This window comes from Elephantulus edwardii, unplaced genomic scaffold, assembly GCF_000299155.1.
Source record: "Elephantulus edwardii isolate Elephantulus edwardi_28Jun2011 unplaced genomic scaffold, EleEdw1.0 scaffold00014, whole genome shotgun sequence".
Classification (NCBI taxonomy): Eukaryota; Metazoa; Chordata; class Mammalia; order Macroscelidea; family Macroscelididae; genus Elephantulus; species Elephantulus edwardii.
Window position 1 is genome coordinate 17311163 of NW_006399764.1, and position 18385 is coordinate 17329547.

Consider the following 18385-nt stretch of genomic DNA (forward strand, 5'->3'; position numbering starts at 1 on the left):
GAGGGAGGGAATTGAGGCTAACTCTTCATAGGTACAAGGTTTCTTTTTCGGAGGGAAGAAAATGTTCTGGAATTAGCTTGTGTCTGCCTGATATAGCAAACATGCTAAAAACCACTGAAATGCACACTTTAAAATGGTTGGTTTTATGTGAAGTGTATCTCAATAAAAAATGCTGTAAAAGCTCACCCTATTAAACTTATTTTAGTCAGGTGTGAATGGTTGGTTTAGTCGCTGGCATTTATCTGACTTATCCGAGACACATTTTTCAAGCCTTTGCCTCGTGCCTCCTTCAGAGTTTAACTCACTTATTTATACAGTAGATGAAGAGGAAGGGAAAGCTGATCAGACAGATTTTTAAAATTTATAGTTCGGGTCTATTGATACTCCGCGGCCTTCCCGCCATCAGTCATGCGAGAAGCGCTGGGCAGGCAGAGTGTCTGGACATCTGTGACGTGCAAAGCACCGGGGCGATCCTGAAATTAACTTTACAAGCCCCCAGAACAGGGCCATGCAGGAAATGAATTTACTGTCCTCATAACTTACACAGAGAGCTGTTCATTTTGAACAGTTTTTATGGGTCTTACATTCTGGTCGGCAATAAACTGGCGTTTGACTTAAGATAAACTAAACCAAGATCAGCCGGCATTTCCGTTAAAGGCCTCATGGAAACCGGTAACACTCTTCCGAAGCAATGACATCTAAGTTCACAGTTTTGGCCTCTATCCCCAACTGTATTATTATTTTTTTTCTTTCTAACCTCATCTATATTTTTTGATAGGCAATCAATCCCAACTTACTCTGTAGACAGAAATATATTCACACTCAACTCTGTACTGTCTACGGAAAACACAGTCTAAACCAAAAACAGAACCAAACCAAAATGAAGCCCCTACATGAACTCCAGTTCAACTCACAGATCCTGCAGGACAAAGTGAACCTGCACCATAGAGTTCCAAGGTCATGAACCTCACAGAAGCACACTGCCACATCCCTCTCCTACAGAGTGACCAGTGGGTTCAAACCAGTGGCCTTTTGGTCAGCAGACAAGCACTTAAGCTATTGTACCACTAGGAGCCCTCTCACTTTAACTATCCATACACAAATATCTTAAAAGAATGAAGAAAAAAGACCATACTAAAACTAATTTAAAGAAAGCTGAAACGGGTTTAGGAATATCAGATGAAGTAGATTTTAGAGATAAGAATTTCACCACAAACGAAGAAAGTAATTTCTTAATGATTAAGGAATTAAGAAGACAATTCTAAACAGGTACACCATGCATACAAAGCATAAAACTACAAGATGGGAAAAAAACAAGAAGGAAGAACATATAGAATTGCAAAGACACATCAACTGATGCCTTTGACTTGTGGATATACATGCATGGACAGCCATGTACGGACCACCAAAAAATAAATCTATGCTGGAAGATGGACAGCCAGGTAGATGTTCCTTATCAGGGAGGACGGTGAGCATGGCTGTAACACACCTCGGGTATGTTCTAAGGAGAGGCCGGCCCTAGAGGAGGACCGTGTGCTTGGCAAAGAAGAGGGGTCAGTGAAAGAGAGGAAGATACTGAATGAAATGGATTGACAGAGGCTGCAGCAATGGCCTCAATCCTGGTAGGAGCAGTGAAGATGGTGGACAAAGTGCATTGTTTCGTTCTGTTGTATGAGGAGGTCACTGAGAATTAGAGCCTAACAACAAACTTCATGGCCCATAATCAGTTATGGCCATCAATGATCAGTTCCCTGCTGATCTTTTCCTGTCCACAGCAAAGGAAGATGGAAATCAGACTCAAGGAAACAATTAGCCCAAATGACTTAGGGACCCTGGAAACCACAGTCTGCACCACCCTGAGACAGGAAGTCCTAGGTGGTTTCTAGATGGCTCCTGGCTATCACTCCTGACTGCTCAGGTCAGGATCACAACAGAAGGTCCTGGGTAAGTTGGGGCAGGACCAGACCAGGCTCATTGGTTTGAAAGAACTGGTGGAATCATTTGACATCCTTCAGGCTGGAAATGAAATCACCCCTGGATCAACTTTCAGCCATTTTTTATTTGTAGATGTGCTTGCAAAGGGGAAGGAACGTACTCCCTGTTGCAATCAGCCATTGAAAACAAGGCCAGGATTTGTCACACCCTCCTCCATCCCACCCCAAAGGTTCAGAAATTCACAAAGCAGCAGGAAAGGAGGACAAATAAAATCAAGAAATCCAGGGCGGAAGTGGGAAGAGCACTGTCACATTGAATGAACTGCAATCCATGGCATAAAAGACATATACATTGTAAAATGGGAAAAGAGTTATATACAATCATATATAATTGTAGCCAGAAACATGAATGCTTTTCTTGCTAAACCTGATCCACATAAAATTTGCCTATGAAAGAAGGACATTTTTCACCAAATCATCCTAAATAATCCTTGTAGAAGATTCCACCCAACACCAGCAGAATGCACTTTCCTGTCTATACACATGGAGCATTGACCAAAGCAGGATAAGGAGACATAAAAACAAGTTGTAATACACTTTCATGTATTTAATTCATACAAAGTATGCTATCTAATTGCAAAGGAATGAAATTAAAAATCACTTAGCAGATATATCTGGAAAATGTCCAAATGTTTACACACTAACTTATGTAATTTATGGATTAATAAGGAAGTCAAAAGAGAAAGTAGAAAGGATTTTAACCTGAGTAAAAAGAAAAGCCAAAGCCCAAAATAAAACACCAGAATTCACGGGATGCCAAACACCAAAGTAAAATGCCACCGTATCTTCTTGTTGTTGTTGTTTGATGCCGTCGAGTCATAGACAACTCATAGAGACCCTATGAACTAACAGCCTGAGCACTGTTCGTACATAGAGTTTCCAGAGGCAAGCCATTTCGGAAGTGGATGCCGCTCCTGCTTCCAGGCTTGATTTAGTCGGGAAGCTCCAGCCAACACTGTCCATTACCACGATCGGGTGTCCATTACCACAATTGGCACATCACTGTCACAGGCTTCAGCATCACAGCAACCACGAGTTACCTCTGTACAGCAACGCACAGACCACCTGCACGTCAAACACATTCCTGGAAAAGCAGTCGACTCCAAAAGCTTGCCACGATTCCTGCACTCCCACCACCACGCTCCTGCCTTCTGGCAAGGAGAGCTTCCCCAACGTATCTAAGATGCCATAAAAATAGTACTAGACATGCAGCCATAGACTACTCCTCAGAAGCTATGCATACTGCTTAGTAACTAGACATCCCTAAATCCCCCAAATTTAGATTTCCTCATCTAGAAAATGGGTAAAATAATTCTTTCCTAGAAGAATTTTTGTGAAAATGAAATATGAAGCTATAAACCTATGTCTGATATATCATAGGCACTCTTAAACCTTGTTAAATGTTACATATGTGGGGAGGAAGTGCTTATGGCCTTAACAGTCATCTTCTGCACTTGGAAAAGGGTGACGGTCTCAAACACAGCCTGTCTTCAGCACAGCTAACGTCGGCAGGGAGAGAAAGCTTGGGGTTGGAAAATTGGGGCTTTAAGGTTCCATAATACAAGTGAACATACCCTCATGTTAGGACATGTGTAGACATGGGAGAACTCAGCCATGTGCTGGGACATGTGTAGACTTTGTATAACACGGAAATGTTTTCAGTCTGTGGAGAAATCCAGATGACTAGGGGAACCCTTTTAAAACGCGACATTATGCCTTGCTTTCAGACATGACTTAAGATATGCAAATGTCATTATAAAAAGAGACAAAGTAGAAGAGAGGTTTCCACATGGCGGAAAGGATTGTTTGCTTTGCTAATGAGGTGAGTGATAGAGTGATGGGTTGGGTGATAGGGTGACTCAGCTGTGGAACCACATTTTCAATGTTTTGTTTTGGATTCAGGATTTAAGCAATCAAGTGCTGCATGCACTGAGTAGGTCTGTGTTTACTAATCAGGGTAATAGTGGGTTTCTGGTGGTTTGTTGGCCGACTACCTTCCATGCAGGAGACCCTGGTTCAGCTGCTGGGCAATGCAGCTCACGCTCACGCACAGCCACCTGTGGAGGTTAGCATGCTGTGATAATAGTGAATAGGGTTCAGCAGAGCCTTAAGACTAAGACTAGGTGTAAAGACCTGATGATCAGCTTCTGAAAACCAGCAATGAAAATCCTATGGACCACAACGTAGAACCGAACATTTTATTCTGTTATTCATGAGGTTATTGTTGTTGGGAGCCACTTGGATTGTACAGCGCCAACAACAGCACACACCTGGGAAGAAAAGCAGCCTAGTGTGTAGAAGAAAGAGGAAGTAAGGATTCAGGGGCGCAGAAGCTGAGGCCTGGTAAGGACTAGCAAGGACGTCCAGGCACAGTTGTTGTATCTGAGCCCACGACTTCCGATTAGCATTTTCTTTACCTTCATCCTTCATGTATCACATGCATCAGAATCACTATAGCGACTGACAACAAATAACAGGTTTCTTAAAGGTTTCGTGTTTGAACTAAGAGTTGAACTGTGTTTGCAAATGAAACTTAAGAACGTAAGCTTTATGGCAAACTTGGCTGGACTCAGTTCCAGGTAAATGGCAGAAGGCACGGCTAGCTGGAAAATTCTGCTCTGCGTTTGCATTTTATTGTCACTATTTTTCACAGTTTGTCCCATGCCACCTTGTTCCTTAATTCCTGCACCTCCAAGGAGAAAATGTGTAATATTTTAATATTTATGTTACGGGTACTTAACATTATGTTTCTACATACGTGTTGCCAAGAAAGCCAAGCCAATCTTTATTTATGGAGGATAGAAAATATAAATCTGTCTCAAATCTTTCATGAAATGAAACTTTTAATATTTCCAAAGAGTGGATTTTGGTTCCTTCCCTTGGAGAGCCGCGGAGAAAGGTTGTCAATACAAGGTGTCATTGTTCCAGGTTCCCCTCTCTGTCTTGCTTTTTCCCCAGCTGCCCTCTCTCTTGGCAACTCCTCCTTGCATTCTGTCCTCCATTTGGCCCTGAGTCAGCTGAAAGCTTTGCAAGTTGATTTTCCATTCCCATCTGAATTTTAGCTTCGCTGTGGAACTGTTTTCCATGTGTTTTTAATCATTTGTCCATGTGTTATGGGCTTATAGGGACAATATGGTTCCCCCAAGCTGCCTGCATTGTATAAGCAGAAACTGGTGAGGTGGCCAAAGGGGGAAAGATTTTCAGACAGATGCCCCGCACTTATTTCTGTTGTGATACAACCACCCCCATCTTCCAACTGGAGCAAAGCAATTTACAAGCCGCATAAAATTACTTAACACACATTGAGTTCTCTGGCATGAACTGCTTTTGCTAGGAGTGTCATTTTTCCGTCGGGAAAGACTTCCCTGGAAACTGCGGCTGGTGTGACAAAGTTCCGAGATGTACCTCTGAGTCCGTGTGTCTAGTCTCACAAGGTTCCCGGACTAACCCTGAGACTGTGGCTGGTGTTACTGGGTTCTGAGACTTACCCTGAAGCCGAGGCTGTAGTGTCACAGAGTTCCAATACGCCCTCTGTAACTGTAGGCAGGCTGGCCAAAAAAAAAAATTTTTAAAAATTACGTTTTATTCTGAGTCTTCCCAGTTTCAGTTGAAGTTCTTTAAACAAAGTGGTACCTATTAGAAAGGAAATCGCAACAAAGACCAAGATCAGAAATTCCTGTATGCATTTTTTATTGAGTTTAGTATGTTAAAATCAAGCATTCATTAACTTCCTAAGTGATGGGAATAAAAAAGGATCAGAAAAAATATTTTTTTAAAAAATATCTCTCTTGTTAAAGTCTCTAAGAATGCAGCCCCCATAAAACATTGCCCTGACCTTGAAATGTCTTTTCACCCTGATTAGGAAGAGACACACTGTCTTAGAGTTTGCTATAAAGCAGAACCAGTGGCGGATATATGACACACAGGAATACCCAAGTCAAGTCTGGTCTGCAGAACTTCTAAAGAGCAGAACTAAGAAGGAACATAATGATGAAAGAAACTTCTTTCCAAAGTAAAAGCAAACTGGGCAGGAGGCGGCGGGCAGGGAGGAAAATGTGCAACGATGAATGAATGGAAATCCAAGTTCTTTATAAACTTCCATTAAAATCTAAATAATAAAAATGAACACGACTTGCTGCTTCTATGAGGTGCCATTGAGTAAACTATGACTCACAGTGACCTATCAACAACAGACGTAAACTCTTCCCTATCCAGTGCCGTTGCATCATCTCTGTGATCTCATTGTCACGGTCACCACGCCAAGTCATCTTGTTGATAGTCTGTCTTTCACTGACCCTTCACTTTTCTAAGCATGATGTCCTTTACCAAGGGCTGGCCCTTCCTAACAAGAAGACCAAAATATGTGAGATAAATTTTCACCATCTTCGCCTCCAAGGATCACTGGTGGCAATGGTTGCACTTTCTTCAAGACATATTCGTTTGTTCTTTTGGCACTTCATTAAGTAGTTAGCACTCTTTTCCAACATCACAAGTTTATTGTCCAAATTTCAGATGACTCCTTATTCATTGTCAAACTTTGGGATGCAAAGCAAGTCATGGAAAAGACCATAACTTGGATCAGGTGCACCTTAGTCTTTAAACTGACATTGTTGCTCTTTAACACTTTGGAGAAGTCCTTCACAGCAGATTTTTCCACATATCTTTTCGATTCTCGAGTCTTGTTATCAAGGGTATTGCTTGTAGATCCAAGTAAGATGAAACTGTTGACAATTTAAATCTTTTCTCCATCTGTAATGATGCTGCCTATTGGTCCAGTGGTGAAGATTTTTGTTCTGTTGATGTTGAACTGTTCTTGATGTTGAAAAATTACTACTGAGGCAAAAAATAAACCAAGTGAAGGCTGTGAAGACACAAAAGCATAGGATGCTGTGAGGAGAGTAGAAAGGAAAAAAGAATTGGCACGATTTGATGGTAAAATGTGAGACTTTCCCATCTGACATTGTCTTAGTTCTCTAACAGAATACGACAAGTTGGGTAATTTATCGGAACAGAAAGTTACTGCCTCACTGTTCTCAAAACTAGAAATTCACATCAGGGTATCAGCCATATTGATTCTTTCTGTGATTTCTAAAAGGGAAACTTGGGGGAAATGTTGAATTAAAGTAAAACACCTGCTTAGAGAGAAGAATTTATCACCCACGGTTTGTACCTGGCCTTCTTCTACTGTCTGAAGCCCCGTTTTAAATGCTTGTGCTCATACTTCAGAACCAATGTTGCTAGTTGTCCTCAGTGGAGTCTGACTCAAGGTGACCTTTTGGAACCAGATGTACAGGTATGACCTCTCGAGCAAACGGCCAACATTCAGAGCCACCCAGGGACCTTCAAAACCCAACCCAGCTCATTGTCACTGAGTCCTGAGTTGATCCTGATTTACAGGGACCCTCTAGGACTGACTAGAACTATCCGTTAGGGTTTCCCAGGCTGCCAATCTTTACTACAGAATGATGCCTTATCTCCCATAGAGTGGCTGGCAGGTTTGAACTTCCAGCCTTCAGGGTAATTCAGCAATTATTTGTATCATTCATTTGCTTGTATGCAGGGACGACTATAGGGACTACTCATCCCTCTTGGTCATTTTAGGTGCCCAGAAGGGAGGGGAAAGAAGGAGGAGGAGGGTGGGAGCGGTCAGAAGCTCAAGCTGCTCCACCAACTCCACACTTGGCCAGAACTTTTCCTTATCACATCGTGGGGGATTTGCCCCACTCACACTAGTCCACACCTTCTCAGCGAATCTGGTTGATAAGTGAGTGAGTGAGTAAATATATTTACAAACTATTACCTCTCCTTGGGAGTTGTGTACCTTTCTCACCAGCAGTGACTGTGGCCTGCCTTGAGTTGGCCTGCATTGTTTTGACTATGGCTTTGCCCTAGATTTCCTTTGGTGACTTGTCTGTACCAATATAACACATATCGTTGATTGATTGGAATACAAATCCCCTTCCTGTTGTCTCCAGAACTGTCTGTTGCCACCTGGCTCAGTGATGCTGTAAGGGAAACATCCCAGGTGGATCGGTTTATAGAGCAGAAATTTCTTTTATCACAGTTAAGGAGGTTCAGCTTTCAGACCAGGGTCTCACCTGTGTAGACTCCTACCGGGTTCATAGTTGTAGGCGCTTCCTGGTTCCTTGGCTCATAGCTGATCTCGGGCACTCTTGTGTTCCCTTTTGTGTGTGCTTGTGTGTGTCTATTCTTGTGTTCCCTTGTGTGTGTGCTTGTGTGTGTCTATTCTTGTGTTCCCTTGTGTGTGTGCTTGTGTGTGTCTATTCTGATCTTCACATAACTCAGGTGAAAAGGCGTAGAGTCTATGTGAGCCTGATATGACCTTGTTAACACACAAAAGGAAATTTTTCCAAACAATCTTAAGTTTATGTTCACGCACCCCGCCCACATCCCCAGCCCCCTACCCCACCCCCACCCATCCCAACCCTCTCCATCCAGTCTATTCCAGCTCATAGCGACCCTACAGGACAGAGCAGAAATTCCTTCAAGCTTTCCCACACTGGATGCTTCAGGCAGCAAACTGCCTTACCTTCTCCCATGCAATGGGTTAAAACTGCTGACTTTTTGGTTAGTCTCCCAACACTTAACTAATTACCACCACAGCTCTTTTTTTTTTTAAATTCTAGGAACAAGCAAAACCAAACCAAACCAAACCAAAAAAAAAACCCTCACTGCTTTTGAGCCCATTTTGATTTGTAGTGGCTCTTTAACAGATCTCCAAAAGCTAAAAATCTCTTCAGGAAGAGAAAGCTCATCTCTGTCCCTCAGAGCACCTGGTGGATTCGAACTATAGACCTTGCATTACGTTTTCAGCCCAGCATGTTATGTACTTTGCAAATTGAGATTTCATTGCATATCCTGGGAGGGAAGAGTGCAATTCAATCAGTGCTACCACTCAATGTTGAAATGCTTCTTTTTAAAACACATGAACTAGGAGCTTTTCATACTTAATTTGCTACAAAGGTCCCCTCTTCCTTGTCTCTGTGCTAACTACACATGTGAGCTCTGCTTTCTACACTGACAGTGAGCTCTTGGAAATGTTCCTGTCCCTCATATTCACTTGTAGTCTCCACTGCCTCCCACAGTGCCTGGATTACAGTCTAGCTCAACAAGTAAGTAGAAAACATATGAATGTGTCACCTTATTTCTCTCTGTATTGTCAGAGCAATTCAAAGCAACACACAGCTGAACCTCCAGCGAGTTTTTCAGAGGCAGTAAATCACATGGAAGGAGATTGTCCATCTTTCTCCTGTGAAGCAACTTGTGGATTCGAACCCATGCCTTTTGCTTGGCAATGCCATTCCTTACTATGAGGTCATCAGGCCTTCCCTGTGGCCAGGGCAGGGTCAGGAGGGAGGACACCTTGGAGTGGCTGGAGGAAAGCTGGAGAGGAGAGTACAGGCTCTCTTAGACCTCTTCTCTGTTTGCCTCTTGTCCAGACCTCCATTCGCCAGGATACAGCCAGGCGGATCCCACGTCTCTGTGACCGCAAAGTCCTGATCAGCATAGCTCCTGCCCACATTTTTCCTTTGTTATTTCACATATTCTGTGTGCTGTCCAGTCAATTGCAATGACAGAGTGTAACTTGTCCGTGAGCTGATGTCTTCACAGGGGCCAATCCCCAGGCCTTTCTGGTCGGGTCGGACTGCATATCTTTCAGTTAACAGTTGAATGCTGTAACTATTGCACCACTGGGACCTTTTGTAATAAACCAGACTCTCAGATTGGGAATTCTGAACTGGGTCAATCTCTGCTTGGTCTGGACTAATTATTTTATCTCAGGGGCTTAGTACAGAGTTAGCGCTATGTCAATGAGTGTATGAGTCCGATGAGTGGGGCAGCTCAGGGGAGCAAGGTCCAGCTAAAAGAAGTCGGGGGAAACACTGGGCAATAGACGCTAACTCTAGTTTTGGAATAATCTCTGCTGGCTTTGTGGGTAAGGAGATGCACTGCTCACCCAAAGGCAGTACCTCTCTTGTGATTTGAATTCACGCGTGACTCTCAGAGAGGATGGGCTCTCTCCTCTTACATATTTACAGCCTCTGAAAACCCACAGGAGGTTCAGCTATGAGTTGATTCCTACTTGAGAGCACTGTGTGTGAATTTGGGGTTTTGGGTAAACAAAATTTTGGTTAGAGGGTGAAAGGAATACCATATAACTGTGTCATCTGTTTTTTCTTTTTTAAAGAAGAAATACGTCTGTCTTCTTTCAAGGTTTTTGTTTTGCTTTGCTTTTATTAATGGGAATTCCAGGGTGACTCTTGCCATTCCTTAGTTTACTTTTTAGGTAAAGGTGATGCACTGATGAGGACGCAGCGAAGAGACGTCTTCACAAATCTGACGCTCAATTCCTTTTCCTCTTCCTCAGCCGCCTTGTTTAACACCAACGACTTCCCTTTCCTAGTCACCTTCTGTTGAATTAGGACTGGAGTTTTCAGTAGAGCATGCACACTCAGTTTTCCTCAATGACATGGATTGACGCAGTGATTGCAGCAGTCTCTTGAGCTCGGCAGAAATCACTATGATGAAGATGCTGGATAAGGAATATTTCAAGTCTGTTCTTCATAGAGTCGTAGTCAGCTCGGTGGCACCCAACAACGGTTTCTCTCAGAGAGGACAAGAGCTCTTCTTAGTTCCTTTTTGAATCTGTCAGAGAAACTGACACTATAGTCATTCTTGTCATGTCCCAAGCCCACCGTGAGCTCTGAAAAGACATCCAGACTTACCGACATAATGGCTCTAAGTCCTGTGTTGGCCCCACTTCCTGTCCAGTATGTGAAAGTACCCCTAGCACAGGAAACAGGTCTTACACACTTGTCTTACTGAAATCCTTTGGGGTCTTTGTGCTGCCAACCCAAAGGCACACAATTCAAATCCATCAAGTGCTTCACAGTGGAAAAATGGGCAATCCCCTTCCATGCGATTTACTGTCTCTGAAAACCTGCTGGAGGGTCAGCTACGGCTCGATTCCAACTCAGCAGTACACAACAAAAACTATGACTGGTGACAACAGATTTCAAAGATTCAGAGGAATCAGAAAAGGTGTTAGAGTTGGTTTCCACACCACTATTTATAAGCAGCCTCCATTGACTGTCTTGGGGAACTGAGAGAGTCAAATGACAGGCAATATTTTTTTTAAAAAAGAAGAAAAAATATTGGTTAAAACAAATGACAAATGGTGTTTCTCATTTCGTCTCAGTCAGCTGTGCCTTGGTTAACAATAACATGGATTCTAAGCATATTTATTACAAGTGGAATTTCTCTCTTCCCATGGGATTCTGGCAACATAATGGCACATTTTAAATAGTTCATTATTACAGACAAAGAGACTTATCTAACTAAGGCTTTCCCCCCTAGAAACCACTCATTGCTATTAAGAATGAAGCAGATATTTAAAATACTGGAAAGGGGTTTACATCCAGCATCAGTCTTGAAGGGTTAGCAGGGATAGGAAGAATGAGGGAAGACAGTAACAATTAATAAATCAACAAGTTGGGGAAAGGAAATATAAAACAAGGATTTTGCTTGGATCTCATAATAAATTTATCACAGTAATCAGTTGTCGTTAATGTTACAAAGCAAAATGCCTATGAACCAGTGAATGAAAAGCTAACATGGTTTGTAAACTTTCACTCAAAGACAAATAAGGATGAAGAGATGAAGAAGAAGGTGGTAAATGCTTGGGGAACAGATTCCAATGAGCCGTTTGTCAGGAAGCAAAAATTCTTGATCGGCACTACAAAAAGGAGGACGCCTTCCAGAAATATCAGGAATGATGAGAGCAAGGAATGTGGCCATTAGATAAAAAAGGAGAGACATGTAAGCAAGCATTGGATGCATTCCTCAGGCAGCTAATGTATGAGGGTTGTGGCAAATTGACCAGACTCAATACTAGGGCTTCAGTTTTTAGGTGTGTTTCTTTCCCATATCTTTGTCTAATAGATGACATTTTTGAGTGATAGCCATTTAACACATTTTTTTTTAATCCCAGAAGGCTCGTGTTTATTTATCTTGGCCATTAGTTACTACAGAATTGGGCCAGATGATGTGGATTCTTTAATGGAAAGAGGCTGACCAGTCAGCTTTGTTGATGTCCCGCACTGTTCAAACCTGACCTGCCTCTTGGAATCCACGTCCTCATGTCTGGCTCTTGTGGAAAGAAAGAGGAAGGGAATGAAAGAAAACAACAGGATGGCTTGAGAAGGACATCTTTCAGTCCTTCCCAAAGACAGGTCAGCTGTGTGTCTGTTCCTCTGGAGTCTTCTGGGGAAATTTGTGAACAATTGAAAGAGTTCATCTGACCACTTGTGAAATTCAGAACTCATTATTTGATTCGCACTGGGAGGAGACTATCTTGAGAATTATGTGTTTACTTGTATGGAAATGGAGAATGCATTCCCCTTATTCTGGTACCGTAGAAAAGAAAAAAAAATTCCTAATCCACATTTAAGGGACCCTGCGTTCTCTGCTGAGTGGTGAATCTAGTTATTCCTTTTTGGTCCCTACAGTAGTGACGTACTCCTTTTTTTGGGGGTGGGGGAGGGTGGTGTGTGTGTGTGAACACGAATGTGTTAATAGTCTTCACAAAGGTCTAGGAATTTGCTAAGTGTATCCCTTCGATTTTTTACCTGATGTATTTTTCTATAATAGTGTGTCTTGTCACTTCTTGACTGAAGCTGGTGGATAGCAATGTTAGTTGGGCCTGGTCTTTCCAATGACAGCGATGGGAAATTGGGGCAGAAGAGGTGTTGTTTTGACTCATTACTGGTCTCTCAATCTCAGAGGACAGCTGAACTGCCAGCTAATTACCTCCTGGGGTCCTGGCTTTCGCTGAGATCTTCTAAAATACACAAAACCCAAGTGGACACAGGATGCCATTAGCAATAGATAATGTAAGTAAATAAGAAATGTGTTTACTTTGCCTGGCTTTGGACACCTGCCTTCCTATCCCACAGATCAGGTATCTATATAAAGAATCTCCTTACTCTAAGTCCAGTAGAGATTGATCTTCTGCTTGGACCTTACCATCTGTGAGTCTGAAAAGAAGGCTGGGCCCTAACAGCATGCCTCTCCTGCTACTTCAACTGCTGGTGGTCTTCCCTCTGGGGTCGACAGGACAGCACCAAAATGACCACCACAGTCAGGGTTCTCTCTCCTTCGCACTTGCAGAAGGGAGTGTCCGCGACTACCCCGAAGGCAGCCTGGAGGACGAGGCTGAGGAGAAGCCAGATCTGTTTGTGGCGGTGCCACACCTTGTGGGGGCCACCCCAGCAGCCTTGGAAAGCCAGGGACACAGAGGGAAGGTGCTGTCCAGGTTTGACAGGCTCCGGAAGCAGCCTGAGAGTGAGCGGCATCTCCCTGAAGATCCTGTCAGCAAGCAGCTCATGGCCGGGGCCCCCGCGCTCACTCACCTACTGGCTGGGAGACACCCGGAGAAATCTCCTCAGCAGGCAGAGGCCAAGAAATTCTGGCACCGCTTCCTGTTCAGGAAGAGTCCGTCTTCGAAGGGAGTCATCTTGCCCATCAAAAGCCATGAGGTGCATCGGGAGACCTGTAGGACAGTGCCCTTCAGCCAGGTATGTGTGCTGGGTGGAGGCTCAGGTGTCCCTGAGCGTGGTGGACAGCGGGGAAGGCGGGAGAGGAGAGGATGAAGCTGCCTGGAGCCTGGGCCCAACTCAACTCCTAGGTTTGGTCCTGAGGCAATCATCACAGAATTTCACACAACATGGTCATATTCTCTCAGCCCCCTTGCAACCTTTCCGTTGCTTGTTGATATAGTGGATGAAGTGCCAAGGATGGGATGATGGCGTTGCCACGTTTGCTGTTAAGTGCCATCAAGTTGAGTATGACACATAGAAACTCTATGAACAACAGATTTGAACCCTTCCCTGACCTTTGTCATCTTTAACATTTCTGACACGCTTGAGCCCATTGCTGCAGACACGATATCAATCCATCTCACTGAGGGTCTCCCGGTCTTCTGTTGATCCTTCACCTTTTCAAGCATGATGTCCTTTTCCAAAGAACAGCCTGTCGTAGCAACACACCCAAAGTACGTGAGAGGAAGCTTTGTCATCTTTGCCTCCTAGGAGCGCCCTGGCTGCACCTTCTCCGATATCAATCGTGATTCTTACTCACGGGAAAAAGCTTTGTGCTATGGGATTTTATTTCTAAATTTTTACTTGATGGATGAGCTGTGCTGAAAAATAAGTGACACTTGTGGTTGGAAAACTGGGGAGTGGAAGTATTCACCAGAACTTCTCTCGAGTCAAATCTCTGCACCCTAAGAGTTAGAGGAGCAAGGCAACATCACCTGTGGATCTGGGGCTCCTCTGAACCCCTCCCTGAACCTCCACACGCTTCACCTTTAACTGCACTGTGGGTTTATAAAGCTCGTTGACGTTCTCAAAAGTTACCATGTCATTTAAAATATTACCGTAGCCAAAGAGCACAGTTTAATTTTTTTAAGTGCAATTTTTTTTAAAAGCCTTGATGTGAAGTTACATTTCCTCCTTTAACAATATCACATATTTCCTCATTCCTATCTCACTGGCTGGTCTTTGGTGATTGTGATCAATGCCAGGCTACCAGGCTAAAGGTGTGAGGATGGCACAGGACAAGGTTTCCATTTGTTGTTCCTAGGGGATTCTGGTGGCCTAGTGTAAGAAGTTGTGCTGCAATTCCAAAGGCAAGTGGTTCAAATCCACTAGCTGCTCTACATGGGCAATCTTCTCCTGTGTGATTTACTTACTGCCTCTGAAAACCTGCTGGAGGGCCAGCGATGGGTTAGTTCTGACCTGATGACACATAACATTGACAACCCGGTTACCCTGAGTTACTCTTGACTTGACAGCACCTAACAACACCAATCAGAGCAATACATAGGGGCTTTCTACTGTCTTCAGTCTGGGCACCAGATGCTGAAATAGGGATTACTGAACCAAAAGGTAGAGTAAAAATTTATGGTCCAGTCATGCTACTCAATTAAGTGGGCAGGATTACGAGATCCTTGGGCAAGGTGCTTAAGTGTCCAACTTGAAAAGACAAGAATATGTAGCAATGACAAGTCAGTTATTAAATAATAATGACTATTCTGTTGGCCCACGTGCAATTTAAAAATTGCCTCTAAAATCCAGTCAACCAAATTTCCTTTGAAAGTATTATTTTGAAAACGATTGCTTATTAAATTAAAATGGAAGTGCTTGGCTTTGAAGAGCCTGTGACACTAGGCGCATGGGGTAAGAGCCGAGGCAGTGATGTGGTGAGAATGTGTGATGGTTTGTAGACATAGGTGTCATGATTTTGCTATGCAGGGCTGAATGTCCCGCCAAAGCCAAACACCAAAGCCACAACTGATGCCACTGAGTCAATTCTGAGAACACAGTGTCTGAGGCGGTGATGTTTACAGCAGCTGACTGCCACACAGTGGCATCTCCCACAGAGTGGCTGGGGGGACAAACACAGGCTGACCTTTCTGCATCCAGCTGAGTGTTTAACCACCACATCACCAAGACTTCTCTTGCACCGCCAGAGCCCAAATTAGACTGCGTATACCCTATGTCACCCTATGACAGAAACTAGCATTTTAATACTCTGGTGAGGTCCATTAGGTATTGAGGGAGTTGATGGATTATGATCAGCAGTCTTTCGATTGGCTGCTGTGTGTATAACTTTGAATATGCTAACACCCACCTCCAGGGAGTGATGGTTTGATGGCTTAAGAAGCTGCTTTGTCCGCCCAAAGGCAAGGGGTTTGAATTCTTCAGCAGCTCCTCAGGGGAGAGTTGAGCAGTCTCTCATGTGAAGCACAGCCTGGAAAACCTACTGGAGGGTCAGCTGTGCATGAGCTCCGACTTGAAGATACCTCACAACCACTACTCCAACACTACCTCCCGTCACTGAGAGGACTCTGACACACAGCGACCCTGTAGGACAGAGTAGGATCACTCAGAGGTTTCCAGGCTGTAAATCTTTATGGAAGCAGACTCTGTTCTTTCTTCTGAGGAGTGGGTGGTGAATTTGGACAACTGACCTTGGGAGCTGTGGTGACCTAGTGGCAAAAAGTTGCACTGCAGTCCCAGAGGTGCACAGTTCAAATCCATCAGAGGCTCTGCTGGAGAAGGAGGGACAATCTTCTCTTATACCAGTCAGCTCCGATTTGATGGTACACACAAAAAAAAAGAATGAAATTAAACAAATGAATAAACAACTAACCTTTTCCATTGGCAGCCAAATTTTTTAACCTTAAGGCTTCTTTGAATGTATTAAACAACCTACAGAATAGAAAATAATGAAACTCCAGATGCTCTGATCTACTCTGTGATCACCAAAAAGCGCACAATGAAAACATATTCTGCAAAATGCTCTGTGAGTGGAAAGGTGAGACCCACTATCTGCATAAGGAGCTGGCTGTGAGACTTCCTTGACTGCTATCAGCCAACTGGGCAAAGTTTTTTAAGGCACAGGATTTTAAATAATGCTGCTGTTGATAGACACCAACAATCTTCTCTAATTCATGGTGACGCTGTGCACAGAAAAATGAAATCTTGATCTGCTCCATCTTCAACAACCTTTGTTGGAACCACTGTGTCAACCATCTCCTTGACGTGTCCCCCCTTTTTTATCACTTCTTCACCAAGCATGGTGTCTTTCTCCAGGGACTGCTCCCACACCCCCAACATGCCTCACATACATGAGATGAAGTCTTCCGTCTTTGCTTCGAATAGACTATTTTAATCAAATGGGCAATCTCCTTGCTTGCAATTAAGTGCTTCTCAAAACCCACTAGAAGGTCAACTATGGATTGGTTCCAACTCGATAGTACACAACAACTACAACATATTAGCCTTAGCCTTTCTAAAGAGCTAATTTATTAGCTGAGAGTCTCTGGTTTGTGCAAATGGTTAGTGCTCTGAGTTGCTAACGGAGAGGTTGGAGATTTGAGTGCACCTGAAGGTGCCTGGGAAGGGACGGCTTGAAATCTGCTTCTGGAAAATTAGCTGCTGGGAAGCCAAGGAAGCATAGTTCTGCTCTGACATAAGTGCGATTACTTTGAAACAGTGTTAGAACAATGGCAATTGGATTTAAAAAAAAATCTTGATTTACTCAACAAAGAGAGTTGGTTGCACAGTGTTATACCTTGGTAAACGCCACCATTTAGAAATTGTATACTGTATCAAAAGTTGCAGAGTTTTGGAATTTTAGTCTAAATTATCTTCAAATTTATAGTCTATATCTCCTGCATTCTGTGTATTAAATAATGTCTAAACTGCTATGAACATTGGCGTATACCAGTGTTCATAGCAACATTATTCACCATCGCAAGAACATGGAAACAGCCCAAATGTCCAACCACAAACGAATGGATTGAGAAATTATGGTACATTCACACAATGGAATACTATACAGTATGCAGGAGCAATGACTTTGTAAATTATTACCTAACTTGGGAGCATTATGCTGAGTTAACTAATTCAGTCCGACAAGGATAAATATTGCATAAAACTGTTATTGTAGAATGAGTATAAAGATCCAGGAAGGGGTGGGAGAGGCTGGAAGCAGAGGAATGTGGATGTGTAGGGGGAGAATGGGGATTAATCATTGGGTTATACAATTTGATGGGTGGGGAGGTGAGGGAAATTAAAAAAATTTGTTCAAATTAACTAGTGGAAGGAAAAAAATAAAAATTTTTTAAAAAGAAAAGTGAAAGTGTTTGCACATATACACACACACACTCATAGAATATTTAAAGGTAACTGAGGGCATGTGTTTGTCTTCCAGACCATCACCCATGAAGACTGTGAGAAAGCCGTTGTCCGGAACAACCTCTGCTTTGGGAAATGTGGGTCTGCTAATCTTCCTGGAGCCGTGCAGGGCCCCAATACCTTCTGCTCCCACTGCTTGCCCACCAAGTTCACCATGATGCACTTGCAGCTGAACTGCGTGGGTCTGGCTCCAGTGGTCAAGGTCGTGATGCTGGTGGAGGAATGCCAGTGCCAGGTAAAGACGGACCACGAGGATGGGCACCTCGAGCTGCCTGGCTCTCAGGCCCAGGATTCCTTTATCCCAGGATTTTCAGCATAAATAGATATCCTACTATGATTGTCCACACACAAAGGCACAACAACGAAGTTGCTAATTCTCAGTCTGGAAATATTAGGCAGGAACAGATCTTTTTAAGGGAAAGGTGACTTTAAAAGCTATCATTGTCTAGAAGAAATGGTATTGGTCTAGTTGTCAGTCTCGGGGTTTGCCTTCCAGTCTTCACTTGTCTGCTGGTCAACCACAACTGATTGCTGATTGTAGGATGTTCACCCCAAGTCACAGATGCTCATGGCATCTCACGATTTTCATCTCTAATGAGGAGATGG

The 18385-nt window shown here is 43.4% G+C and overlaps 1 protein-coding gene across 1 annotated transcript; it reads left to right on the forward strand.

Annotated features, from left to right (window-relative positions):
• Positions 1-13078: 13078 nt before the first annotated feature.
• On the forward strand, positions 13079-18098 carry CER1 (cerberus 1, DAN family BMP antagonist). The gene is made up of 2 exons (XM_006881289.1): positions 13079-13591; positions 17796-18098. The coding sequence occupies exons 1-2, from the start codon at positions 13079-13081 to the stop codon at positions 18096-18098; spliced, it is 816 nt and encodes a 271-aa protein (XP_006881351.1).
• The last annotated feature ends 287 nt before the right edge of the window (positions 18099-18385 follow it).